This window comes from Tyto alba, unplaced genomic scaffold (genome assembly GCF_018691265.1).
Source record: "Tyto alba isolate M040663 unplaced genomic scaffold, T.alba_DEE_v4.0 Super-Scaffold_11, whole genome shotgun sequence".
Taxonomy (NCBI): domain Eukaryota; kingdom Metazoa; phylum Chordata; class Aves; order Strigiformes; family Tytonidae; genus Tyto; species Tyto alba.
Window position 1 is genome coordinate 10,555,498 of NW_024881273.1, and position 27,537 is coordinate 10,583,034.

At 44.7% G+C, this 27,537-nt stretch overlaps 1 protein-coding gene across 18 annotated transcripts in view; it reads right to left on the minus strand.

Annotated features, from left to right (window-relative positions):
- Positions 1-27,537, minus strand: part of CACNA1B (calcium voltage-gated channel subunit alpha1 B) — a 307,336-nt gene that overhangs the window by 103,244 nt on the left and 176,555 nt on the right. For all 18 annotated transcript variants that reach the window (XR_006164766.1, XM_042786548.1, XM_042786546.1 and 15 more), the window contains 6 exons: positions 24,155-24,267; positions 19,836-19,948; positions 15,503-15,634; positions 14,529-14,601; positions 9,627-9,744; positions 2,889-2,956 (listed from right to left, as the gene is read on the minus strand). Coding sequence is in view for 17 of the 18 variants with exons in the window: in XM_042786548.1 (XP_042642482.1) it covers positions 2,889-2,956; positions 9,627-9,744; positions 14,529-14,601; positions 15,503-15,634; positions 19,836-19,948; positions 24,155-24,267 (617 nt within the window). In the remaining variant the exon portion in view is untranslated. The remainder of the gene's footprint in view (positions 1-2,888; positions 2,957-9,626; positions 9,745-14,528; positions 14,602-15,502; positions 15,635-19,835; positions 19,949-24,154; positions 24,268-27,537) is intronic.

Below are 27,537 nucleotides of genomic sequence, written 5' to 3' on the forward strand. Positions count from 1 at the left end.
CAAGTTCACCCAAGGAAAGCCCTCTCCTCTGGGAAGGAGGAAGAGGGGTCTTCATGGCTCTTAGATTCTTGTTTTTTGCCACTCACTTCAGTCCATTATTTCTGGGGATTTCTCAACTTTTTTTATATATTTTAATGTATGTTTCTGTAAAACTCACACATCCGTCCTATCCCACGTTGCATGTTTATATACTGCTTTCTCAGGGATAGCTGGCGGGGATCAGAGAACACACTTTCTGCTTTAGGATATTTAGGAAGATAAAGGGTCACTTGTGGTGGCTTTACATGTCAGTTTAACGAGGATGAAGAATGAAGTGCTGTGTGTCACTGGAGGTGGTATGGGATGGTCAGTGCAGAGATTTTAAAAGCAAACTTTGGGGGCGATTTTAGATTCCACTCTGAAAAAGTGAACAGGAAGAAAAACCTGCCAATATACGGAAAAACCTAGAGGCTAGGCAACCCAAAGAGATTCAGGACAGCTCTGAGGAATCACTAGAAATTAAGTTGGGAGAGTTTAAGTCAGTGGTAAAGGAGAGCCAGCACAGGAATAGGAGGAGAGAGACCTGGGGAGGAAGAGGCAGAGGCTGGACAACTGATTCTTTATATTTTCAAAGTAAAGAAGGTGATTTTTATTTTTTTTTTTTTCCCCTAAAAAAATGAGTCATCCCAAACTACTGATGAGTTTTGTAACAGACATTGGGTGATCAGGCTTGAGTTAAATATAGTTACAATTCTGGTAACTTCTGTTACAGGTCACAAGGCCCAGCTAAGGCTACTGAGAAATGTTTAAACGCCATGATGAAGTCCAAATTAGCATCCAGAAGTTGGTTGAAATGTTTCAGTCCTGAAGGTTAGCTGGAAAGCTTTTTGTCTTTCTAAAACAGAGGCAGTTATAAACAGCTTAAGGTTTTCCCACATTATATGCAGCACTGATCTCGATTAGTTTTAGAGCATAAATGTCAAGAAAGTCTCCTGAGATCAACTGACTCCTGAGTAACTTAATTATATCTCTGGGCCATTTTTGGTTTTGCATGATCATATTTACTTAGCAATAAATCCCTCATTCTCCAGGTATGCTATATTATTGAATTACTTTTATCTTCTTCCTCTTCTTTTGAAAGCCCTAGTGGGTTTTTTTGGATCATAAATAAAATTAAAGAAAAAAGAGTTTCTCAAAAAGCTTTATGATTTGGCAATGCTGCCGAATCCATCAATATTTAATTATACTTTATAAACATCAACAAAGTCAGGTTTCCAACCGTTCCAGCCAGCTGCTGAAATATTCACAAAAAAGCACTAAAAGGATTAAGAAAGAAGTAGGATGAGCTTCATTATCCAAGAATTGTGCTGGGTCTGATCCTCTCTCTTAGCACATGCAAGGGATGCCCATAAATCTCCTGAACTGGCTGGGAGGATACCTGCCTCTGGGCTGGAGATTTCTGGGGGCTTTAGAAAGAACAGAAACAGCTGAGCTGCTGTACGGGAAAAACTTCCCAGAGAAAAAAACACTGAAAGCCATTAAACACAGCTTTGAGCTGCATTGTAAGAGAGGAGGGAAACAGAACACGGCCTCAGAGACATAGGAATATTTATTATAAACCTAAGAGCCAGCAGCCTTCCTGTACAGCCTGCACTGACTATCAGCTGTCGCTCAAAGCTGGAAGCTGAAGCTGGTCACACAGCTCCATAGCTGAAAAGGAGAGTAGATAAAAGACAAGCTCAGCTGCAATAGAGGTGTGGATTTCAACTGGGAACTGGCTGGTTGCTTTGCTCTTCTGCAGCTGGAATGGGGTAAGAAACTCCTAGAAATCTCTGTATCGCTGAACAATGGAGTTATGTATCCATGAACTACTGCACTCTCCTACAACTCTAAAAAGAGAAAACATCCTTATGCAGCCCACTGCTGCATAAGCACATAGTTAGTGATCCTCTATAAGGAGTATATATGTTAAAGCCTGTAAAACACAACTGCTAAGGTGGGTACGGTGCTTCGTTTGCCACTGGTGGGTCACAATGACTTATGGTGATGGCAGCAGCACAGCAAAGGGGTGTGCATGTTCTTAGCCACTTGGTGAGAACAAGCTAGAAATGTGCAAACGAAATCTAATGCTGCCTCATAAATACAACTGAGTACGCTACAGTGAGAAATAAAAAGTATGTAATAACACAAATACAAACTGCAGCACTGTCAATCCTTCCTGCGCAATACTGAGGCTGTAAGATCTTCTTCATGGGGAATGCTCCAATATAAATCGGCACATACAGTAAAGTTACATTGGTGTCATTTCCATCTCTTGCCAGGACCTGGCTTTCTGCCTGCATTTGGGCTGGTGCCTCAGATTTCTCTTGTACCTGGTGAGAGGCAGGAAGATTATAGCATCTTCATGGAGTATTCACAATAGCCTCTGCAAGCTGTTTTCCAAGGAGCTGACTGGAGAATGCTAATTCTTTGATTCATCCGGAAACTCAGCAAGGTATGAAACACTAGTGTGAGACAGCAAAAGCAGCAATACAACACCTGTGTTTCCCCATGTCTAAGCTTCAAGTCAACCAAAACCCACTAATTGCTTTCCCTCTGCTCTTGAAAACAGTAAGTGCTACAAATGCCAGCACACCTCCATGCAGCAGAGAGATGAGCAATGCCCACTGCCCACTCTGTGATAAAATGAAACTAAGAAACATGAAATAGTTCACTGAAACAAGCCTGAAATGAAACAAACCTCAACAACAATAAACTTCCAGGTCCCTCTCTGCAATGCAAACTGATAAACAGATACTGCATGAACAGGCTCTAGAGGAAATCTCAGGGTGTCGGGAAGGGTCAGCAACGTGCACGTTAGATCCAGCGGCCGTGGTCTAAGTTTGAAGAAATGCAAATCTCATACATACCTTGGTGAGCTCTTGGGCATTTGCCAGATTGTCAACAGCAATAGCCAAGAAGACATTCAGGAGTGTATCTTTTGGGGAGCAGATAAGGAAAAAGTCTTCACACAGCAGATACAGCAAACTGTTCCCCTCTGCTGCCACGACCCTTCTTTCTCCACTGACAATCATCGGTGTATTATGGACTGACCCACTGCACCACTGCCTTCGTCTTCATTCCCAACTCACCCACCTCTGCTGAGAGCCAGCTCTGCAGCACAGCAGGACCTGGACACCCATTTGTCTCTTCCCCAGCACATATCCCTGGTGAGGATACACACACGTGCTGAGCAGACGGGCTTTACAACACTGTAAGGGCAACTGGTATGGGAACGCACGGTGGTCCCAGAGACACAATGACCCCTGTTTTTTCATGCCAGAAAATCCATACCTACACTCCTGCCCATACACATACACTGTGGGTTTCATGTTATTTTTTTCCCTCTTGTTTAAAAGGACAACTGGTAGAGCTCACTGAAATTGGTCATTTTAAAGCCACATTTGCATAATACATATAGCTATATAAAGACACTGGGTACCATGAAAAAGTTAAGCTTAGGTTACCAATGCGTTACATACTGGTGGGATGAAACTATTATGACTTATCACACTGAAGTCAATATGACAATTAGACCACCACAGACATCCTCTATCCTGAATGCTGCAGCATCATGCAGAGCACAGCTACAGAAGAACCTGTTAGCAGGACACTCATCCTGAGCTAATGAGCTCTGCTGGGAAACGGGCTGTTAGTCCAGGCCAAATTGCATCTAGCCCAGCTAAACAACTGCCAGTGCCCACGCTAGCCTGGGTCTCTCTGCAGAGCACTGCATTATATCACTAAGACATACCATTTCCCTGTAATTATTTATTCATATTTTATTTTCATTTTTCCACTTAATGATTTCAGCTATTACTTGTCCCTTCATATATTTTATTGTTGTTATTCCAGCTATGCGTCTGCAAAACAGCCCCAAAACAACTGTAAATCAGACACCTTTACATGTGAAAGGAGAGCAAGCAAAGCAGAACCAGTCTGAACTACTCTCCAAGAAGAAAATGCATTTTGCTCTTGCACATTACCTGGTGACAGGAGAGTCACTCACTCTGTAGCTGTGTAAAGCTGTGATTGCTCCTCTAAATATCAATGTACATGAGAACTGAGTTGATCTCACAAGTATTTACCCTCTGGAGATTCACAAAGGCTTTAACAGCAATGCACCGCTACAGTGTTTGTACCACGCTGTCCTCAACCAGAGCCAAACACGAGTCTGGGGGACCAGATGCAGGTCAGAGCGAAATGATTACAGCAGTTTTAGGCAACTAATCCAGCTATTTTCTGTCAGGTAAATGTGTCACCTGTTTTGGACTGCGAGTTGGCAGCAATGCCCAAAGCAATGCTGCAGCGAGGGCAGGAGAGGTGAGGCGTGAGCTCCCAGGGCGCTGGCAAACCTGCAACGAGATTTTGGGAGACCTTGGCTTTGGTGCCCCTCTGATTGCTTTCCATTTCTCAGAAGGATGCCTGGAGGAGGCACCTGAGGTTACTCTATAAACAGAGAACCCAGGAGCGTTGCAAGGCTGATTCATCGGCTGCAGTGGTCTCTGCTGAGCAGGAGTGTGCCCAGAAATCCTCATGCTCCAATAGCCCCGGGGCAGCACCCTGGCTGTGGGGCTGTTGCCCCACGCTGGCATGGCATCAGGAGACTTTCCAGGGCAGCCAGGGACCAAAGTTGGCCCAAACAACCAGCTCAAAACCTCTTTGCTTTCCATCTCACGAGCTTTTACCAAACATAATTCAGTGAAGATTTCAGAACCAGGCATTCATGTCTCTAATTCCCATTGAGATGAGTGTCTCCAGAGCCTGAATGCCTATGAAAAACTGAAGCTTCTGCTTGTGACAGTGGAAAGCAGAAGTTGTATTTAATCTCTTTGCATCTGCATCCTGACTGCCAAACCCTGCAGGGGATGGGACAGAAAGCCTGGGGTTTCTCCAGGCGAAGGCCATGGCATCCATCAGGTTTTCCCCATGTCTTGTAACATGGGATGGAAGTTTTTATCATATAAAGATATGGGACAGACAGAGGTTTGAAATGTGATGCCTCTCAATTGCTCCATCCCCCACTCCAGCAGGATAGTGAGGAGCACAGGGTGGGAGCACCTCAATCCCAGTGAGCCCAGTAGATAGAGAACAAGAAAAACAGAAAGACAATGCTGAAATTATCACCTTCCTCCCACGATGAAGTCAGAGCTCAATCGACAGTTCATTTGCAAAGATACCAATTACACCATTTCCTTTTAACTGAGGATTGGCAAGAGGGGGCTGTCACTCGTGGGCTGGGAGTGCAGGCAGGGAGGCTGGGGCAACCCTGCCTGCAGCCATTTGAGTTTCTTCCTCTGGGGTGCTTCCAACATGTTGGCAACACTTCCAAGCTCCTGTTCTGGGAATAAATGTCTCGATAATAAAACTGTCTTCCTACCCCTGCCTCCTACACACACATACTGAAAATGTCTCCTGTAACATAATCAACCACTGGAAATATAGTTATTTTTTTTTTTTAACAGATCGGGCTGTTTTGATCCATCTCCAAGCAGACACAGTCTGGCAGACTTAGGTGTTTCTGCCCCATAAAAAGTCCCTCAGCCCTTTCTGCAGAGCTCAGGGGTTCCCAAATATCACCCAAACTCCAGCCTGGCAGACCCTGGGGCCTCACTGGCCGCCTGAGCCAGTGGCTGGGGCTGGGTACGGCTCTCCTGCCTGGCAGCTAAGGGTGAGGGGAAGGACAGGATGCTCCAGGTATTTTATTTGCTGCTTTTTATTTCAGGCTCCTCTTTAGTTTTTTATGTTTTTTTTTTCTCTCTTTTTTTTTTTTTTTTTTTTTTTCCCCTCAACAGATGCATCAATTTATCAATTAACCAGATAACAATGAATACAGGCATGGTGTAATTTCCTAGAAAATGGGCCAAATCCTGCTGTTACTCTAATCATACTATTTTCATTAAACTGTTTCAGATGCAGAGGTCTGGCTCCACACAGACTCTCTGGAACTGGGAGTGTAATGTTAGAAACTTCCAACTTATAAAAACAAAGTTTCTGGATCTTTTCTGTGCAATAGTCCCTTGAAAAAGTAAATGGATTCAAATAAACAACTGAGCCGCAATGAGAAGCAGGGGAAGCCAGCACCCACTCACTTTTCTTCTTGATGAAGAACAATCACAATGCCCTGAGCAGCTCTGGGAGAGGAAAGGAGTCCCTCATGTTCAAAAAGAGCAGGTTTTGCACGCTGACTCAAAACCACCAATGCCGATTCTCTAATGAGATTTGATCCTATCTTCCTAAACTCTTAAAAATGGACTCACCAAATAGCAGTGTTCAAAACCTGAAAATAAAACCCCTCCCAGCAGAGGAACTGAAGTGCCTTTTGCTGATCAGCATCCAGAAGGACTTCAACTGATTTCAACGGTAGTGGCATAAGGAAATAAATACAAAGAGTCCCACTTAAGAAATTCAGTTGCGGTGAATGTCTGTGTGGGAAGGGCTGGTGGCAAATCCATTCTCAGCAAATGAAAAAAACCCACTGCATAAAGACTATATTTTTAAAGATTTTTGGAGGAAGTTCTGTAAGGCAGAGGGGGGAGATCTTTGTGAAGTCCCAAGTTAGAGCAAAAAAGACAGTTCACATTAATCTAACCTAAGTAAGCTAATCAAAAACTTGGACTGCTCTCCAAGGGCATCCCCTTGGTGTTTGCTGGGCTGAGGGACTCTCCTTGGGAAGGTGAATCCAGGGCTCAACACGTATCTCACCCTGTACACTCGCCTGTCCTTAACATTGCTGGGCACTGCAGCTTCATTGACATTAACGAGTATTTTACTTCCTGAAAAAATGCAGGACTGTTCTTTTCTGGCAGACTAAACTTTATTTTCAGATGTTCCTGGTTATGTTTTGACAGTTAATGATAACTTAAGTCCCGGGTAAGTCATACAGTTCAGCTTTCCCTCAGAGATAAATGACTGCCTGCCGCTTGCTCTCAGCATCAAAACTATAGCTAGTGAAGAGCAGGGGTAGCACTGACCTTACTGAAATACTGTTTGAAATATCAGTGCAAGCATTAGTGGGCTTGCTGCTGCAATTCCCACAGTAAACAGAGAAAAGATTTAACCCCTCATCCTCCATCACACACTCTAGCCTCAGTTCTCGCCTCCTACTTGAAGGTGAACAGGTCTCCGTGTGATGCAGAAAGGCTCTTACAAGCTCTCTGTGAAAGCAGTTGATGCTCTCCGACTAATTTTCTATATAGAATAACCTGGGCAGAGTCTCTAATTCTCCAACATGGATGTAAATCTCCACAGAAATAATAGATTTGCTTTAGGTTTATAACTGATCGCTAGAAGCTGGTAAAAGAAGTCTTCTAGGACGTTATAAAAGGGTTTCTGAGTGTTGCTAGTCTTTGTCAGGCAGATCTCCCCTCTCTCTGTACTTTGTCCTCACAGAAACTCACCTGCAGCAAACTCATCCCCATCTGCAGGACTCCTGAGGAATTAAAGAGTCACACCTGGCACGTGCTCCTTGCTGAACGCACAGGCAGCGCCCCGAGGAGTGTGCTCTGGCTGTGCTAAAGGTGTGCCACCAGCACAGACTGCGGGCAAAGGGGACGAGAGAGGAACTGGAGATGGCCCCAGGGAAGCAGCCAGGAAAGCCACCACCTCCCGGATCTCCTCCACAGCAGGACAGCAGAAGGGAAAGCAGGAGAGCTGCTGTCTGCCAGGATGATGTTTGGGGAGAATGGGAGTAAAGTTTCGACTCGCCACTCTGCCAGGGCAAGCAGAGGCAAATAGCAAATTCATGGCAGGGGTAATAGGTGAAGCAGGTCCTTATTCTCTCCTCTTGAATATCTCCTGCTCTTTCCCTTTTAATGAAAATTAAAAGACAAGGGAGAAACCCCCCTCTGAATTAAAGGTGCAAGAAGGGAATTTATATCCTGTTCCTCAAAAATGCTGGATCTTAGCTGCTCTAAGGTTAAAAGTCTCTCTCTTAGTTCTGCTGTCAAGCCTGATTATAGCTTAATCTCATTTTCAAATGCCAAGCCCTGAGGATTTAGAGATCTCCCTCCCTCCCAGCTCTCCACTGACCCAGTTTTCCAAAGCCTTGTGTTTCTGCAAGGGGGCATGTTGCCTGCCACGAGGCAGATGTCTGACATAGCTGCCAAGCCAGCCCAGGCATCTCGGTGGCTCTGACAGCGCACATTAATGGGATAAATCCCGCAGAGACACGCTTGTGTGACAAGCACAGCTCGCACGCTGCCTGCTCCGCTGTTCCCTCTCTCAGTTCCTCGTGCTAATGGGGAGATTTCAGGCAAAGCAAAGGGCAGGAGCCCTGCCATGCACTCCATGGGCGCTGATGTTTGACCTCTTGTCATCTTGACTGCCAGCTGAAGGGGTCTATGGCTGTAACAACTCTTTAGCACAAGTACTGCCCCCCAGGTACCCTCCCCTTTCTCCTAGGTACCCAGCCGAAGTTGCCAGCCCAAACAGGACTCCTAGGACCTAGGAAAGACAAGCACTGGGACTATAACTAGCAAGAAGATTCACACTGCTGGGAAACCCTCTAGGGAGCTCTCAGAGCGGCAGTGCTCAGCGTTATTATCCCTATTTTACAAAACAAACAAACCAGCCAGGCTGCCTCATATGTGCAACAGTTTTTAAGTTTCCATTTTCAAGGATGCTCTGTTTGACTCCACACAGCTTGTTGCTGCAGCCAGCAAACATCTCGTACTAACAATTTTGTACTTAGATAATGTGAGCAATGGTACGCAGCATCAGCCCATCAGCAGCCTCCCCCCGTGAAGCAGGGACAAAGCCATCACAACCACTACGCTCTGATGGCTCTCCTAATCACACCCACCCGCTAGACGGGAGAATCTCTTCGCTCATTTCTGTATAAAATACAGCCTCCCTTTCCAAATCCCATCTCCATGTCACTGCTAGATTCTTGCCTCCTTAGATTTCTCCAGGGACATAACACGTCAGAGTCCTGCTGGTTCCTCAGCAGACACCCTGGGAATTTTGGGGAGACACAAGCTCCCAGTTTCCTGTTGCCCAGAAGAGATTTTCATGACTAAGCAGAACAAAACATCTTCAGACACTTCATGTGTGGGGTCCTGGATTGTGACCGAATACTCCCAGAGCCTGAAACCCAAGATCTGGACTTAAGTTTTAAGCATTACGTGGAGACAAGAGAATTTCAAGCATTTGGAATAGCACAGCTGGTTAAGCTGTCGTGTAGACAAGGGCACCAAGACACTGGAGCCTGGCCTACACACCAAACTAATTTCAACTCTTCCTTCCCCTGATCTATTACAAACTATCTGTGAAGATATTCAAGGTACAGTGGTCCTGCTCTGACTTGACTTCAGTAATTTTTTCCCACAACATAAATTAACTCATAATAGGACATTCTTAAGGTAGAGCTTGAAAATTAAATTAATTAAGTCTATGCTCACATTGCCATCAGAAAAGTGACATCGACGTGGACAACTTACCTACACCTCTTATCCTGGGTGTTGTAAGGAGCAAAGTTATGGCAGTGATTTGGTTTTACAAAGTGTAAGCGAGGGTGTGAGAATTTAAGCATAACTAGATATTTCTAGCACCCCAGGAAGGGTGCATGGCACACTGTGCCACTAACACAAGGCAACATGTAAGGATACAGTTACCAAACAGCGTCAGGACGATGAAGTAAATGGAGGAGAACATCCCCGAGCGTACGCCACCCTGTGACTCTATCCCATGGTACATCACCGCGTTCCAGTCTTCCCCTGTCAGGATCTGCACACAAAATTCAAGGGAGAAGAAGAAAGGGTGACTCAAAGGAAAGACAAAGTAGGTAAGGTTTGGGGGAGCTCGGCAGCCTGACGCAATCCAGGACGGGTCTCTGGGCGGGAAATGGATGAGCACGTTAGTGTGGCAGATTGAAGTGCTGGACGTCAACCCTCACCCTGGGCTGGATGCAGCTTTCTCCTCTGGCACGGGCTGGGAGAGGTGCGGGCGGCCCGTCACCCTGTTCCTGCCCCCCACCTCTGACCTCAGGCTCTCACGCAGGCAGAAGCAGAAAAAGGCACGTTCCAACACTTCACCCTCAGCACAACTTCTCCTCCCTCTCCGTTTTTAAGTCATGCAGAGATACCAGGTTTCAACAACTCCGGGCATGGCATTTCCCACAGACATGAGGAAACTCTGACCTCTAAGCCCAGTGTCCTGAGTGGGTCTTCTGACATCAACCCTTTTCATTCAGTTCACACAGACAGGGTTTGCTCCGCTCCCCCCCCAAACCACACACACTGTACACACTGAGTGACTGCATAACTGGAGGAGAAACTCTTGCAACCCCCTTCTGCTATTCCCCTGTTCCTCAGGGCTGCAGACAGCTTTGCTGAGGCCGGTACACGTGTGAGCATTATTCCAAATGCCAGACACTGGGCAGCACAACCCCTGCAAGGTTTGCCAGGGGGCTGCACCACAGTGGGTTCTTCTCCAGCTTTCCTGCTTGCCTGGAGAAGCTTCCTTTTACCTGCTTCCACAAGGACCCAGGTGGAAAGGACCCACCCAGGTGGCCACAAACCACAGGAAAAAACCCCTAAGCAGAAGCAATAACCAAATGTGTGTGCGTGAGGACAGATGAGGGTAGCCTGAAGGAGAATCTGTTCCTCCTGCGCCCTTGTACAGAGGCGAGCACAGCCACAGCCTGTCTCTGCAGGGCTGTCCTGGCTGCAGGCTCTGGATACTGACCTGAGGCTAATTAGCAAACACACGAATAATAATAGAAAAACTAATCAAAATAAGCGAAAACACCTAAGACTCAAATAAGCCTTGTCATGCTAGATGTTAATTTTGCACCAGCCTGAATTGGCTGCCGTTCCTGTTCTTCATCAACGACTGTAACGCAGCAACATTCTGGGCAGATCAGCACTTATCTGCCTGTCAGCAGAGTCAAACAATAGTTACTTTTCGTACATTAAAACATGCCCACTGGGACATAAAGCTCAAATTCCTAAGTAGGAAGTTGTCTTTGTGTTTAGTAGAAGGAAAACCCCCAAAATGCCCAAAGCATTGTGTGTGTTGTAGTAATCAAGTCCCATGTGCATACAGTATGCTCAAAACAATTGCAAATTCCAGACTAGTTGTCAGCTGCTGATAGAGAGGAAATTTCTTGCTGTGGGGATGGTGCTGATGACAGCAATATGCTAAGAGCAAGTACAGACACAAAGACACACAGTGCATACACAAACCTGTTTCCTAAATGCAGGATCTGGTCTCAAATAATTCAGAGACCAGAATTCAAAGCCCAAGCGTAACCTGCACCATTGGAGTTACTCCGGATTCACACAAGAGAATAGGATCCAGGGGATCGGGCTTTCAGCTCTGGCACACAATTATGCAAAGCACTGTTCACAAGCTTGCATTCACATAATTTCCATGAATTCACAACTGTTCTGCTTTCTGGGAGTAACCATAAAGTGATTTCCATTCACACAAACATTTGTGCAAAGGGAAACCAATGGAACACTTCCTTGCACTGCAGAAGACCAGGAGTTGCAGGTATCACAAATTACAGGCTGCACATGAACAAGTTCAGCAGGTTGGGGTCTGGGTTCGAAAATCCAACTGGAGTATTTTGGCAGTGGAATAAATACTTAAACGAAAAAAAAAAAAAAAAAGTTTTATAGAACTTTTGCAGAGAGATAAATAGCCTGAATTTAACCAGCCTGCTTGGGCAGAGCCAAGGATGCTCTCTGAGGCCCTGGCAAGAGAACAGACACTTTGACCTGGTGTCCTTCCCATTGTTTACACTGTCACCCATCAGCTGGAGGAATTACTTAAGTAATTAGGTAGCAGTCCCCAAGGAGTAAATGCATGCAGTAAATAAATGTCTTTCTGCTCTATAAAGTCTCTGTTTATGGATGTTATAATAACTTCTTGCTATAGGAGAGAAAAGGAGAACATTGCAGAGGGAGGGCCACAAGCAGTGAGGATTTTGGAGCAAGGTGAAGCCCAAACATTTGGTTTTACCCTTGGGTCCAAAACTGCTTTTGCCTGCCCCAAATGAACATTTTGAGTGCATCTCAGCATTTAATACTCAGGCTTGGCTGAGGAGCCATCAGGTGATAGACTAAAAACAGCTGTCAAGAGCTGTTGCGAAATCTTAACGGGACTAATGAGCCCATTAACGGTGGGAGACACTCAGCTGCAGAGGAACAGTACTGCACCATTTCAAAGGGCTGCCCTGAAAGTGAAATGCTTTCCTGAAGAAGCGCCTGAGCAAATGCAAAATCACGTCAGCTCAGTGTCGCATCTTGCAGGCAGGTCAGCCAGGGCACTCAGGCATCAAGCCGAAGCCAGATCTCGGCAGGGGACCCCTCAGCAGAGCTGAGGTTTGGTCCCACCCTGCCACCGCGACTCGTCACCTCCTCCAGCATTCACCGGGGCTCTGCTCTCAGCAGCGTGTAATTATTTATGTAGTAGCTCTCAGGGAGCAGAGCACGTAGAGTTAACACAGGACTTTCTGCCTTATAGAGTCTCTGTGCTTACGGATGTTGTTTACGCTTCCAGCTGAATGACTGCTGGAACAGGGAGATGCATCTAGCTATTTTTCACATGCATATAGATATATATTAATATATATGTAGTCTGTGTTTGGGTTTTGTATATACACAGCTTGGCATTCAGCTCACAAAGACTTTCCTGGGAGCCAGGAGCTGTAAAAGAAAACGTGTGATGTTCTTCAAAGGGAATTTAGGGAGACAGGGTCTCAGCTAGATCCAAGACTGAGTTCAGCCCACTGCCAGGCAGACAAAATATGTCCTGGGAGTCGCATGACAGAGGACCATAACCCGGCCAGGTCTGCTGAAATAAAATGGGCTAAGACAGGCTGCAGAAAACTTTGTTTAGGACTGCTTCTTAAATAAAGAATCTCCAAAGGGCTTAGAGACAGACAGGATGTATCTGGCTTTATTGTATTTGTTCAACACATTGAATGCATTCACTGAATGATGCCACTCTGTTCATTAGAGCAGCAACCAAATAAGGCTGCTGGCTTGCCTGAGTTTATGGAAGATGAAGTTAGAAGAGAATCCAAAGCCCATATTGAAGAAACATTGACAGGGTATTTGCAATTCAGGGGAAGAAGGGGGAGGGACTGGGAGCAGAGGTTATCAAAACGCCTCTGTGAGGCTGTACTGAGTTAACTCAGTGCTGATGGGTTTTTCTGGTTTTAATTCATAGCTCTGATCTTCTAGGCAAATGTCATAAAACAGTGTTTTCCTTCATCCCACAGCCACTATGTTCTATGTTACAGGGGTATTTATCACAGGAATAGAAAGGAAATATTTCAGCAAAGTATTCTTGAGAGACAGCTACAGTCCCAAAGCAAAATAACATCAAAATTTCCAGATGCTCATATCCGGAGCCTGACTTGGGTTCAGTTCCTGCTCTGTGGCAATACCTTTACATTTCTTTAAGACCTTTCTTTGATGAGTACTAAAATACTATGCAAATATTAATCTACCATGATTTGCAATATCCTGCGAGGTAAGTACTACCAAACCTGCTTCACATCTGGAGAGAAACAATACCCATATGAATCTGCTTATGCAGAGGTCACAGGGCACGTTTTCTTTTAGATTTTTTCTGTTTAAATCCAAAAATTGTCAATCAACCTTTTTTTTTTTTTTTTTTTTCCCCCTTTTTGGGGCATGACACTAAAATACATAAGCAAAGCTTGGCTGAGATATAAGGAAGTTCAAATCCAGGGTCAAATCTCCGCTTGAGCCCCCATCAACAATTTGTGTAGGACAGTGCTCTAAATGCCAGGCAGTCTTCCACGGACCTGTAAGTGTTACCTGCACATGGAGCAGGGTGCAGCATCCCCAGCTCTCTACTGAGACACCTGGAATAGCTGTTTTAAAAAAGGCATGCAGAGAACAGCTGCAAAATTAGGCTCTTAAATCTGAGCATTGCATCTGTCAGAACTGCAACTTCTTCCTGCCATCACACCAAACCTGCCCAAGGCTGATGCCTCTCTCTGTGCCTCCCCAGTGATTGTAATTCTTATCCAGCATTATCTTATCTGGAGCTATTACTGTGTAAAATGCCGCCTTATTTCCTTACTGCCTGAAGCTAGCCCAGGCCTCTCTCCTCATTATGTTATAGCAACCACGGGAGAAAGTGAAACAGGTCAACCGCTCACGCTCTGTCTAGGATTCCAGGCAGGACTTTTGCACATGCAAGTGCTGCCGGTGCAGCGTGCAACCGGGGGCAGGGGCCCCAGAGCAAGAGAGTCTGGGCATGCACAGACTTTAAGGTCAGCACAGAAATATCTATTTGATCAATACTTTTTTTCCTAGGAAAAAAATCTTTTGTTCTAGTTTTCCTTAATTCCACAGCACTGATTTTTAATGATGCATTCATTGGTCAGTGTGGCAAAATACATGAAAAGGTAGGACTTCCTTTTCCTGGATTCCATGGATTTTTGGGGGCCTCTTTGCCCCCCCCCATAGACAGGAAGGGATGCCCAAGAATTTATTTTCTAATGCTCGAACAAAGCATGGCTTTACCTGGAATACTGTGAGGATAGCGGCAGGAAAGGTATCGAAATTTGTGGTTGGTGTTTCATCTTGGAAATTGAATCTAGAGAGAAGTAAGAAATAAAAACAAGAGCAGTAAGGGACAAGCAACTCTCATGCAGTCTCATAATACCTTGTAACCCAAGTCAGAAAGCAACATTTGTTCCACCTGACAATAACACCCCAGGCAACCACAGCAGGGAACATGGTGTCTCTGAGAAGGTGCTTAACAGAACTATTAACAGAAACTCAATTTTATTCCTGGAGAAAATTCTGATGCTTTCAAATTCATTTTCACCCACAATTAAAATGAATGATCAAACTCTCAAATGATTTTGCAGAACAAACCATTCCAAGAAGTTTTCATCCGCAAGTGTAAAACCCAAAACTGAAATTGCACTCTTACTAGATAATTTCATTTTATTTTTTAAAGATAAAATAGTGATTGAAAAAAACAAACAAACAAACAAATAAACGTTATTTAATTTTAAAATTTATGCTGGAGCTTAAGTGGTAATAGTGATACTTCTTGCTGCAAAATGCATCACATCTGGCATTTCTAATGAGAAAAGTCAGGTTCAGCAAAACTATGTTTTCCAGCAGAAAAATATTCCAAGTGAATAAATATGCTGTCACCCTGGCTATCGGGAAAAGAATTTGCCTTTCCCCTAACAGTTGAAAAAGTGCTGTCTCCTCTTGTCCTATTTCAGAGGTCTGAGTGTACATGGGGACCATGGAATGACATAGGAGCTTTGAATTAGGGTAACCAGAAAGAATTCAGCTCCAGGTAAAACACCAGAACAGGAACTATTTTCCCATAAGCCAGAGACCACTTCTCAGCAGAAAGACTGACATCTGCACCCACGCTGAGAATCTTTCAAGCCCCACAGCCCCTCTCTCCCTTATGCATTCCAGGTGATTGCTTTCAGATTGCCCCTGAAAGGACAATGACTAGTTAGACTTACTGTCCTCCAAAGAGCTGCATCCCCAGCAAAGCAAACACCACAATGAACAGGAACAGGAGGAAGAGCAAACTGATGATGGACTTCATGGAGTTCAGCAAGGAGACCACCAGATTCCTCAGGGAATTCCAGTACCTGCATTGGAGATCAGAGCAGCCAAGAGAGAACAGGTGTGGGAGAAGAGCCTTCAGTGAGAAACTAATATGATCTATTTTCTTATCATAAAAAAGGAAAAGAATGGCAAGGAATATCAGATTCTTTAAACTTTCCTCTATTATTCGAAAATACAGCTCACTGAGCAGCAAACTCTCTTGTAGCATCATAAGGGTCACCTCAGTGCATGTGTACCCATTCAGAGCAGTTGTCTGCAGTGAGTGTTAGGTTTAGTTTCTCAGTAACTCCTTTCCTGGTATAGATTTCAACCTTTCTGCATCTTCTCATCCAGCATGGAAGTCAGCAGGGGTGTCAAAACCAGGGATGTATCGATATCATCAAGGTGAGACTGGACGGGGGGCAGTGAACCCCTCCCTTTGTGAGACACAAATCAGGAATAAACAGCTCGTTTCCACCAGGACAACTTAGCAGTGTGTCCTTCCAACTGGTCCACTTGCCAGTATCCACAAGTGGAGTTACACTCCCATAGGTTTAAACATTTCTGTAGACATTTAACACTCACATTCACGCACAGAGATGACTTCAGTGTGGGGCAATTCAGTCACACAGTTTAAGCATCCAGGACCGAGCAATCACCTCGGAGGATTAAAACAAATCTGGGACATTAACACCAACACGGCAAGAGGGAACGGCTCAGCCTGAATCCTGACTGACACATCCAAGTTGTATCTGGCCAAAAACTGAAGTTATTTTGCTTTTATCTCCCCTGTCCCCCCGAGACAGCTCCTGGCACACTCGCAGGCAGGCACGTCGAGTCACGGCGTGCCGGTGAGGGTGCTCAGAAACAGCTCTCTTTCCTGGCTTTATTACCCTGCTGAGAAAAGGCAGGGAGTATTTATATTAGGAAAACTAATGAATCAGAAAATGCAGAAAGAGCTATTAAGGAGAGGAGCTTTTTGACGATCTCCTTTTGGACAGACAGGCATTTGGAACAAAGGGACTCGAGTAGGCAGTAGGAAACAAGTGATTTTAGAACTATTTCACATGTTCTCTGCTAAGAGTTTTCACTCAGATCATGGGGGGAAATTTTTCTCTCTTTTTCTCCAGTGACCTCTCCCGTTTTCACCACCCGGCATTGGGAGCTGCCATCCAGAGATCACTCTCTGCAGCAGCATCCCACTCTGTGTCTCCTACAGCTGCAGTTTGGGGGACAGACCCATTCACTGAGCTGCCTCCTGCAGTGCAGCTGTGGGTACCCAGCAGAAGGAAGCCCATGGATTTGTCTGTCTGCTGATGGGAAGAGAAGCTCAGAGCTTGAGTCAGAAGAGCAAAAATGCCATCCTTTCTCTTTTCTTTGTCTTCATTTTCCTCTTCCTTCCCCCAGGTGTAGCTGCAGCGACTGAACCAGCCAACGTTTCTCTGTGCTGAGGTTGATAGAGGCACATCCATCCCAGGAGGAGCAGCATCTTGCACTCCCATTGCACCCATTCCATGAAAAGTTATGTCCACAATACAGTGACAGAGGTGTCAGGAGAAACTTTGGTCTCTCAGGAGAATATCTTCAATTGAAAAAGTTGCAACCAAACCTACTCAGGGTTAGCCCCTAAGCAAAAAGGACTGAGCTGCTCTCCTTGGAGGAGGAAGGGTTTGCTGATCACAGGGCTCTCCCCTGCTTGGCACAATGGCTTCAGGCAAAATCTGCCACAAACAAGGGGTTCGCACCTTGCAGTTAACACAGCTGGACACAAAATACATGTGGAGGTTTTGCTTTGTCCTGGAATAGCTCAGCACCAAATCCTGGCTGACTACAGAGCACCAAGATATAATGAGGAGTTGCATTTCTGCAGATGCCAGTTTCCATTCAGTTCTGTCATGACAGAGAGGAAAACATGTAAAGCTGTTTTATCCTTGCCCTCCTCGTTGAATTTTGGCTCCTCTTAGGCTGTGTCCCCTCATAGCACATCCTACTACCACCTTTCAGGCCGGCTGCAATTTAACTTTAACTACTGCATTGCTCTGCTGTCTGCAGTCACACTGATTTTGGACATATGAATCAAAAGGTCTAATACTACCAGTTAGTCAAAGAAGGTGGGCTGCAACTGGCCTCTGCTAAACACAGAGGAAAAAAAAAAAAGCAAAACAAAAAAAAACAACCAACCAACCAACAACAAGAAAAAAAAAAACAACAACAACAACAAAACCAAACCAAAACAAACAAAAAAACCCCAACAACAACAACAAAAAAAAACAACCAACCAAACAACAAAAATCAACAAAACAAAACAAAAAAAAAACAGGGCAGGGAGCTTCAGAGAAAAATTGCTATGAAAGAGATGGAAAGGGGGAAAAAAAGAAAACTACTGAAGATCAGGATGCTTTCACAGTAAGGACTGTAGCGAGCGCAGGTGGGTAGCAATCTGTGCCTGGTGCCACTGCTTTGGTCTCTCTCCATGAGTTATGCTGGGACTGAGCTGTGCAGCTCAGGCACTGGGGTAACAGGGCCCAGCACAGCTGAGATCCCCCTTGTGAGCTGGGGGGGACCTCTCTTCTGGTAACACAATGAACACCCTTCTGTCATGTCAGGTGAAAAACCCACATAATGAGGTCAAGGGAACTTCAGCATCAGTGGAGTGAGAATTTAATTCACTGTTCTGAGAAGGGGGAGAGCACGTGACTTGCTCCATGGTATGCTATGTTATGTTAAATCTTGGGTTTCATCCTTTTATTAAGTTGGCTAAAATCCTGAAGAGTCAAAACTCACAAAAAGATCATTTTAACTTGCAAAAATGTCCAAAATTTTTAGGAAGTACAACATGCAATCAGATACACTGAATAAAATAACTGCTGACAATTAATTGCTATGAATTTGCTACAAAACCTGGAGTTTACCATAAGTAAGATTAGTGCAAAGGTAGACTATAGTGACATTTCTGGAGCAGGTGCCCACCTGTTTTGCTGGATATTTACAGAACTTAATGTTTTCAACCCCTTTGTCCCACAGTACAACACACACAGTAGCATACACAAATCTTGGATCTGCATAATGATTAGCAGATACAAATCAGCAAACCCTACAGAGCTAACAAAACCTGTGCGTTTGAATAGCTGTGAAAGTACCTGGTTACTTCAAATGCTTGCTTTGTTCAAATGTGATAACCTGTCCTCTACCTATTTGAGGTGGTTGGGTTTTTTGTGGAGGGAGGTGCTATTCCTCCTTTTGTTACTTCAAGCCAAGAACAAGTAAGAGGGATCTGAGGAGGCAATAGTGTAAAAAAAAAAAAAAAAAAACTTGGAAAACAACAGCAGCACCTAAATATGTCATCAATTTCCACACCACAATTTTGAAATCCTCCAGAAATTGCTCTAGATGGATTTATAAATTCCACAGTAGTTGTTGGTTAATGCTAGCACACATTAACACAATGCATGAACATGAAAACCACTGAAAAGCTGTGGCAAGCCAACCCTAGTGAATATTCAACTTCACAGGTCACAGCTGAACACCTCAGACATTCCCAGAACAGACACGGCACAGGCAGCAGCAACACACTTCGTATTTGTGTCAACACAGTGGTTCAGGGACAGGGATTTATCAGTAGCTAGGGTAGCTCAGTTTTCCAGTTCCTAAATACTTAAGGAACAATCACCAGATCAGTAGCAGATAAAGAGAGTGGGCAGTTGATGGGGCTTAGAAAGTAAATAAGGAACTTTTTTCTCTTACCACAGAAATAAGGGATCACCTTACGAGATTTTTTGTTTTAAGCAAGCTTAAAAACAAAGAAAAGAAGGTTGCTCTCATGCAGCCCATCACTACTACTCTGGAGCCCTCTGCCCAAGAGTAGGCAAACCTGTACGTGAGGCTGGGCAAAGGGCTGTTAAACATCTCTGTGGGTGCAAATACAGGCTCAGGAACTCCCTAAACTCAACTGCCAGAAACCCTGATTGCCCAGCCAAGGAAAAGGCAATTCTGCATCTGCACTTGTCTTCTGCTCCTGCCCCTCATTAGGGCCAGTGCAGACATAGGATGTTAGGACAGACAAGACCTTTGTGCCAAATAATACAGGGAGGTTGGGGGGTTTCTTTCTGGCAAACTTTTTTCTTTTTTCTTTTCTTTTTTTTTTTTTACAAGTGTGGAAAACACTACTACTTGCTGTGGGGCTGGTGATACAGATTTCATATGGTGCTAAAAGTCTAATATGAGAGGAAAGGGAGCTGGACTTACTTTGTTACTTTGAAAATCCTCAGCAGTCGAAGTGCTCTCAATACGCTGATGCCAAATGAGGTACCTGGTTTCACTGCAGCCCAAATGACTTCAAATATACTTCCCACGATGACCTGCAAGAAGAGTCCATTTTACATAAGACAAAACTTCTGCTTAGTTCTTTGTGGTGCTTCTAGAGAGGCTGAGGACAGAAGAAGAATCAGAACTTGGGCTGTGATGGTTTTCTTATGAAAACTTCAGCAAAATCATGAATTAGCCAACAGCACTGAAAAACCTTCTTCCAACTTTCTACAGTCCAGTCTAAAAAAGAGCAATACTTAGAAGCAGGACAGATGCATAGGAGATCACAGATAGGAACTTGTTGCTTTCTTCTCTAGCAAGCAAACTACCTTAAAATAACCTTTTCTGACAGACACCATACTTTTCCTTTTTTTTTTTTTTTTTTTTTTTTTTTTTAACACTGGCTCAACTGCAAATGCCAACACTTCATTTCCCCCCTGCATGCAGTCGGTCTGTACAGCCTGCAGAGATGCAGGGGACCACTGCCCTGTCCTCCCCTTTCCATCAGAAGGACCAAAAGTCTTCACCCTCAGCACTGCAGAACAGTGAAGCATTAGCTCTGGACAAGATCTACCAGAAACTTCTGGCAACTGAGAGTCTTTAGGGGAGTGATTAAGGTAATAGCTATAAGAGATCCTGCAAAGCCTCTAGCATGCACATCCAATTGTCCGCCAGGCCCTCAGCCTTGATTGTCTCCAATCAAGGTGTTTTTTTGTTTTGTCTGTTTGTTTGTTTTAAGGCTGTCAGAGAATTAACCTCAAGTGATAAAGAAATCTTCTCTGAAATTCTTTATTACAAAAAGGACAAAATAGTAATGGGTTAAGAACAATTAGAAAGGGCAATTGTATCCACACAGGTTACTGCACAGTTAATAAGAGAAAACAGGCGTTTCGCTGACAATTGCTGTTATTACTTGCATTATCCTAGCATTTCAGAGCTCCCATGGACCATGGTTCCCAGTCGTGCAAAGCACACCATAAACACGTTATCACTGGACCCCAGTGAGCAGCTGGTTTGTGTTGTGAGAGGGAGTGTTAATGGGGAGTCAGGGCGGCAGAGCTGTGTCTCAACACCTGAGTGGTGCTGGGAGACTCAGCAGCCTGGAAACCCCTTTGATAAACAGAAACCTGGACTTCTTTTGAAAACTACAGCATTGCTTGCAGCTGCTCTGCAAGAAATGCTGTTCCCTGAGCTTCAAGAAAACGTAGCGGGAAAGGGAGACACACAACAGTTGCTCATCCAGTTTCTCCCATCAGAAAAAGAAGGAACTAAAACTTCTCTCCCACAGCCTATGACTCTTGAGAAACCCTCACAAAACAGCAAAACCCTTTCCTTAGACCCTCCACATGTTACGCTGATAATTAATTTTCCTGGCATCTCAACCATGGCCTCCTGGGACCTTGTTTCACATGAGACCTCACTGGACTGTTTCTCCCAAGACTGATGTTGCTCTGATTTGTTGTTTCACTTTTTGCATTTAAACGGTTTCATCTTGATGGTTTGACAAACTAAACTGACTGCAGGTGTGTGTGATCTTCCAGTGGGGGTGAAGTAGCTGGATTAATTCTGGGGGATGGAAGGTGGGTGATGAGGGAGAAAGAAAAGATAGAAGATCCCTACACATTCTCTAAAGGAGAAAGAATTAGAAACAGAGCAACAAGTTTTACCCCCTGGGAAACACTCAGCAACTAACTAGGCAATATTGCTTGTCCACTAAACGTCTTCCACTCAGCTCACAGAAGCTGTGGTCTTTGGGCATGCACGGAACTTACTGAAAGCTGGGTGTCAGTCCCCTTGTATTCTGTGGGCACACTCTTCATTCCAGCCTTTGCAGGACATCTCACCAGTACAATTAAACCTTGCCATGGGTTGGCCGCCTTCAGTTCAGCGGCGCCTCTTTGCCCCTTGGATTCGGTACCAACTCTGAATGTGAAGACATCCCGTTATCTTACATTATATGTGTTATTTGTGCTCTGGTTTCCTCTCATGACAGTTAGAGCCTGTGTATTATCTTTTAGGCTATGCAGCCAGGAAGAGCAGCACAAGGCATTTCAATGTTCTGAGCCTCCACCAGCTGTGATGGACACTCCAGAGAGGAGACCCCCACACTTGGTGCAGCCCAATGCAGCACCTCAGTTTGCTGGACACAGGTGATTCTTGGGCTGGATGGTTTAATCTTTATCAAGCTATGAGATTTCCTGCTGACACTGCCAAAAAGAGAAGTTGGCTCTATGTGTAGTCTTGGATTTAGGAGTGGTCACTTAACAAAGCTAATACCTCCTCCTCACTTGTGGAAGCAGAGCTGAAGCAGGGAATTTTTCTCCACGGGGGAGAAGAATCACTCCCTACATTTTGGCAGATGAAGACTAGAAGTAACAGCGTAAATATTGGAGAGAAGGGCTGGCTGACGTGTACAATGACCAGAACTGTCCTCCCCTTGCCCATGGCTGTATCACAAGCTTCATATCTGGTTTGTTAAATAAACCTTACAGACTAGTTCACTCCCTGGGATGCAGAGCTCAGCCCACACTAAAGGTAAGTGAAGCCAAGTTAACCTTTGTGAGGACAGATTACCGTCTAATAGCTTTTAATGAATAAATTAACCTCTGCATGCAACGTTCTCTGTTAGACGGAGTCAAAACTGGCCCCCTGTCCTGGGTTGAGTGAGTGGTGGAGTTTTTTGGTGGCAGGGGAGGGGGCTATCGGGGCGGCCCCCTGTGAGAAGCTTCTCAAAGCTCCCCCAGCTCCACGTCAGCTCCACTTCTGTTTGGGAAATTGAGCCAATCGGCTGCACCTCTGCAATAATGTATTTAAGAAGGGACGTGGTGACGGGCGGTCGGACTTGTGAGGAGGAGTTGCTGCAGCTGCGTGAACACCAAGGTCAGTGGAGGAATGGAGGAAGAAAGGAGGGGGGAGGTGTGCCGGAGCAGAGACCCCCCTGTATCCTGTGGGGAGACGGCAGGGCGGCCCCCCCTGCCACCCATGAAGATCTACGGTGGAGCAGACATTGATTTGTGGCCTGTGGCTCCTGCTCGGAATAATCAAGGTTCTGTGCCCGAAGAAGGCCGGGGTCTCATGGGAAAAGGCAGCCCCACTGCTGTAATTCAGTGCTGGGAGGATTGCAGCATGCGGGGGAGTCCCACGCCGGAGCAGCTCGGGAAGGGCTGCAGCCGTGGGAGGGAATCCAGTCGGAGGAAGTTAGTGACCCATGACGGAGCAGTGTGGGGAACACTGCGGCCCGTGGGAGGAATTCAAGTCAGAGAAAGTTTGTGGAGGACTGTCTGCTGTGAGAGGGGGACCACGATGGAGCAGGGGGTAACAAGTTTTGGACACTCCCCTCACCGAAGATGAAGGAAGTGGCAGCACTGACTGCACCCCCATTCCCTGCCCCTGCGCCCCTGGGGGAGGAGGTAGAGATATCGGGAGCAGAACTGAGCCCGGGAAGAAGGGAGGGGTGGGGGGAAGGTGTTCTCAAGATGTGGCAATGCTTCTCACTGTCCTACTCTGTTATGTGTTGTTAGTGTCTGTAATAAATGTATGTTCTTTTTTTTTCCTTCCCCTAACGAGTCTGCCTTTTGCTCGTGATCATAAAAGGGGGATTTTCCCCCATCCCAGTCCTATCTTGAACCCCAAGCCTGGCTCTCTGTCCCTTCTCATTGCCGGAGGAGAAGGGAGAGAGAGGTGCTGCATTGTGGTTGGCTGCCAATCAGGCCTAAACCACGACACCCCACTATTCACACTTCAAAGCTATAGCTTTAGCACAAAGGGGAGAGCCTGTAGTTCTGCAATAAAATGACGTGAGTTACTGCTTTTCTGTCACCTAATCATGTGTTTAGACTTCTACTTCTGGGTACTCATGTTTGAAAAGTGCTGCCTATGTATCCTGAGGTAAAGGCTATTAAACGGATGATAGGGGAGATGAGCAATAAGATGTGTGGGGGTTTTGTCTTTTAATCACCTCATTTAAATGGGAGAGAAAACCTCTCCAGTAATCAGAGCATTTACTGGTGCTGATGCTGTGAACACCCTGTAGCTTGCCAAGGAAATGAAACCCCCAGCCGTCACATTTCTTCAAAAAGGATCATAACTAGGGGAAGCTTAATGTGTTTCACTGCAGCTAATTTATACAATGACTACTCCCCGCAGAAGACACTGACAGCACCACTTCCCATGGATTCCCATACTCACCCTTAAACGCCCAACGCCACTGAATAACAGGAGAGCCACAGACTTCACCCACACAGCTGAAGCCTACTCACCCCAAAGTCAAAGCAGTTGAATGAAGAGTGGAAGTAATTTCTTGGCCCCAGCCCATACATCTTCAAAGACATCTCAGTAAGGAACAGACCCAGAAAAACAAACTCTGCAAAATCTGGAAACGGGAAAAGATATTAAATTAGCCAACAAGACCTTGGTAAGCAGATATCTTCATGTGGGGAACAATGGTAATTTTTCACAACACAGATTGCCTCCTGCCAGAAAAAAATCCCTTTGCAATGGCAAACAAGACCCTGAGGACAGTTTCACAAAATTATTTCTATATGCACGTGAGCTGTATTCAGCCTTTAAGAACTGTGAAGGCAATGTTTCATTTGTACTGTGGGGAGGTTGTTATGAGCATTAAATAATAATCTCATCATCTTTGTAAAGGAATTTCAAAAGAAAGCTCTGGATCTAATCTTTCTAAAGGTCTAATTTAATTGCACAGATAATGTTTTGCAAATGTATGTTTGGGACTTCTGTACCTACACGAGATGGGCACTTTTGGAAGCGGGGTGTAAGCTTTTATAACATCCTCTCATGATAAAAATACCTTCATACCCAACAGAACTGCTGCCTCTGAGAGCTCATAGTCAAAGGTGTTGTGTCTACTGTTAGCACGTAGCCACATTTATTTTTATTATGCCTTTCTAACCATATAATTATGGAAGCACAAGTTCTGTTTTCTTCTGCTTCACATATCACAGGCAAATAGGCTGTGAAGCTTTTGATGGGAAAATTTATCACCTATGATGAAACAAAGGGCAGAAAGAAAATAGCTGGAGACTTCAATTTCCAGATCAAGTTTTTAGGACTTGAAGCTACAGAAAACACTGCCTTTGGCATTTTAAGTCATACAAGTTTAGATCTGGAGGCCAATAAGCAGTGGCAACAATGGAATGTTAAAAACATGCGAAAGGGCAAAAACCCTCTACTCTACCAAAACCAACCAAATAGCATAAGGCAAACCTCTCCCTCTAGAGAAAACATGAGGAAAAGAATCAAACTTCTAAGGGTGGAGATTAATCACATTGCTCAGCATGGTACGGAAGGTTCTCAGATGCTGTAGCAGCACAGATGCTACAGGAAAGTCATCTTCTGTAATTTCAGTTTTACAATTCCAGGAATGACAAAGACAAGATGGTGCCAAACTTTTCTCAAAGGTGCACACGGACAGAGAAGGGGCAACAGATACAAGTTGCAACAAGGAAAATTTCAGCGAGACAATCCTGAATCCCAGCTGCTTTGTACAGCTGCTGCAATATGTGGCTTCGACTAATGCGCGCGAGGAAAGATCGAGGAGGGAACGAGGGTCCTTTCAAACTGCACGGCTTTCACCCCATTCACTGCTGGGCACATTCATACTGAGTGAGCACAGTTGGCCCAGGTCCATCTCACATTGCTGCTTGTCTTTTGAAATTGCTTGAAAAATAACAGCTTCAATTATCAAAAAATAAAAAAGAGGTTTAAATTTTAAATGAAAGACAGTCATGAAATATCATGGGCACAAAGTTAACTAGATGAAAAAGGTTCTATTAACACTTTTGTGAAGAGCCTACAAGGACACTTCTGCCAACATTTGCAATAGGGGAGGAAATACCAAGAGGGTATTAATTATACCATGTAACATACTCTCTTTTAAAATAGGAGCAATATCATTAAAGGAGACTATCAAGGGCAAAGTGTTCACATGAGAGGAATAAGATGATAAGCTATGAGGTCTGCAGACTTCTCAGCCTTTTTCCTACCAAGAGGTAGGCTCTATCTGCTGGACCTCTGTGCTCAGGGGAAGGCATGGTCACATGAAGGAACAGCACACCTCCACCTCCCTTTGAGCTTGGGACTTGCTAGGAGAAGCATGCTCACACATGCCCCATGCTACAACTTTTCTCTCCTTTCTGACATCAGACACAACAGTTCAGTAAGCAAACAGACTGTGTTTCCAACACAAGGGACCCTGGAGTTATCCACAGTTACACTGGCAACCCATCTGACTATATGAGTGCAGAGAGTGTGAGAAAGAAACCAGGTGAACCAATGCCAGATATAAAATGAGATGGCTGACAAGTCCAATAATATAATAATACAGAATTTTTAAAAAACCTTTGTTCAGTGGTATTGCGTTTCCTTGCACATAATTTAAAAAAATGCAATTGTGAAGTAGTAAGAATGTTAAAATCTTTAACTATTAATAGCTGGCCCTGTAAATCAGAAGCTTAAGCTAGCTTCCAGACCAGATCCTGAACTTCCATTCTGCACCCTATGTACTTTGGAATGGTAAGAAACAGAAGGCAAAACTCCCCCAATAAAGCAGATGCATCTCTCTGGGTGTGGATGAATTTGTGCTGCTGCTGTCACCTCTTTCAGTCATTAGCCCAGAGGGAAAGCTTGCACCAGCATTTGTGCTGACACGAGTCTCTCCCTTGCTGGGGAGTTATCACTCCCATCTTTGGTTTCACGCTCAGCAAGCCTGATGGTGCTTACTGGAATGACCTCAATGTAAAGTCTCTGTATCACAAGGATTGGTATCAAACCAATGCTTTGAAACCGGTGGCCTTGCTTAGTTAGCAGACAAAACTTAAAATCGTAGGAAGGGACTGTATATCAAACCTAGAGAAAGCATTGCACAACCTCCACCTGCCTCATATCTCGCTCTGGCAGGGAGATTCTTATCCTCTTATTTATCCACCAGACTTGACTCTGAGTTATGTTCCAGGTATGCCCCATCTTCTTTGACAGAGTAACAAAAATACTAGGTAGGGGTTTTTTTCACTGTCATTTTCACCAACAGATCTCAATACACTTTGCCAAGACAATTTACAACATTTCAAGAGAAGAAAAAGGAGGAAAGAAACAACGATTAATGTTCAGTCACCAATCCAACAGAAGTATGACCTAAACCCAGGTATGAACAAGTGCAATGTTCCGTCACCAGACTGACACATCCAGCAAATGCACATACAAAACCAGAATATCATAGGAGAAAAAAAGCTAGCAAATGCCCTAAGTAAAACAGAATCAATAAATATTTGATTTAAAAAAACAAAACAAAAACACAACAGGAAAAGCTAGAAACTCAGAACATCCAAGAACCAACTTCTGCTACTCTTGAAAGAACCACCCAACCTGTCCTTTCACAGCTGATGACTTCCATCGAAAACAGAGTTCAAAACAGGCAGCAATAGCTATATTTCAGCACGTACCAGATGCTACAAATCATAGCACTGTGAGAACAAGGGATGGAGGCAAGGAAAATATGGACATAGTGAACTCCTTGGGCAGAAGGAATTGACTCAGAATGAATCAGCTTCTCCAGTGGATGGATCAGAAACACGATTTCTTCTGACATGGCCCTGCCCATATAATTGAAAAATGCAATTTT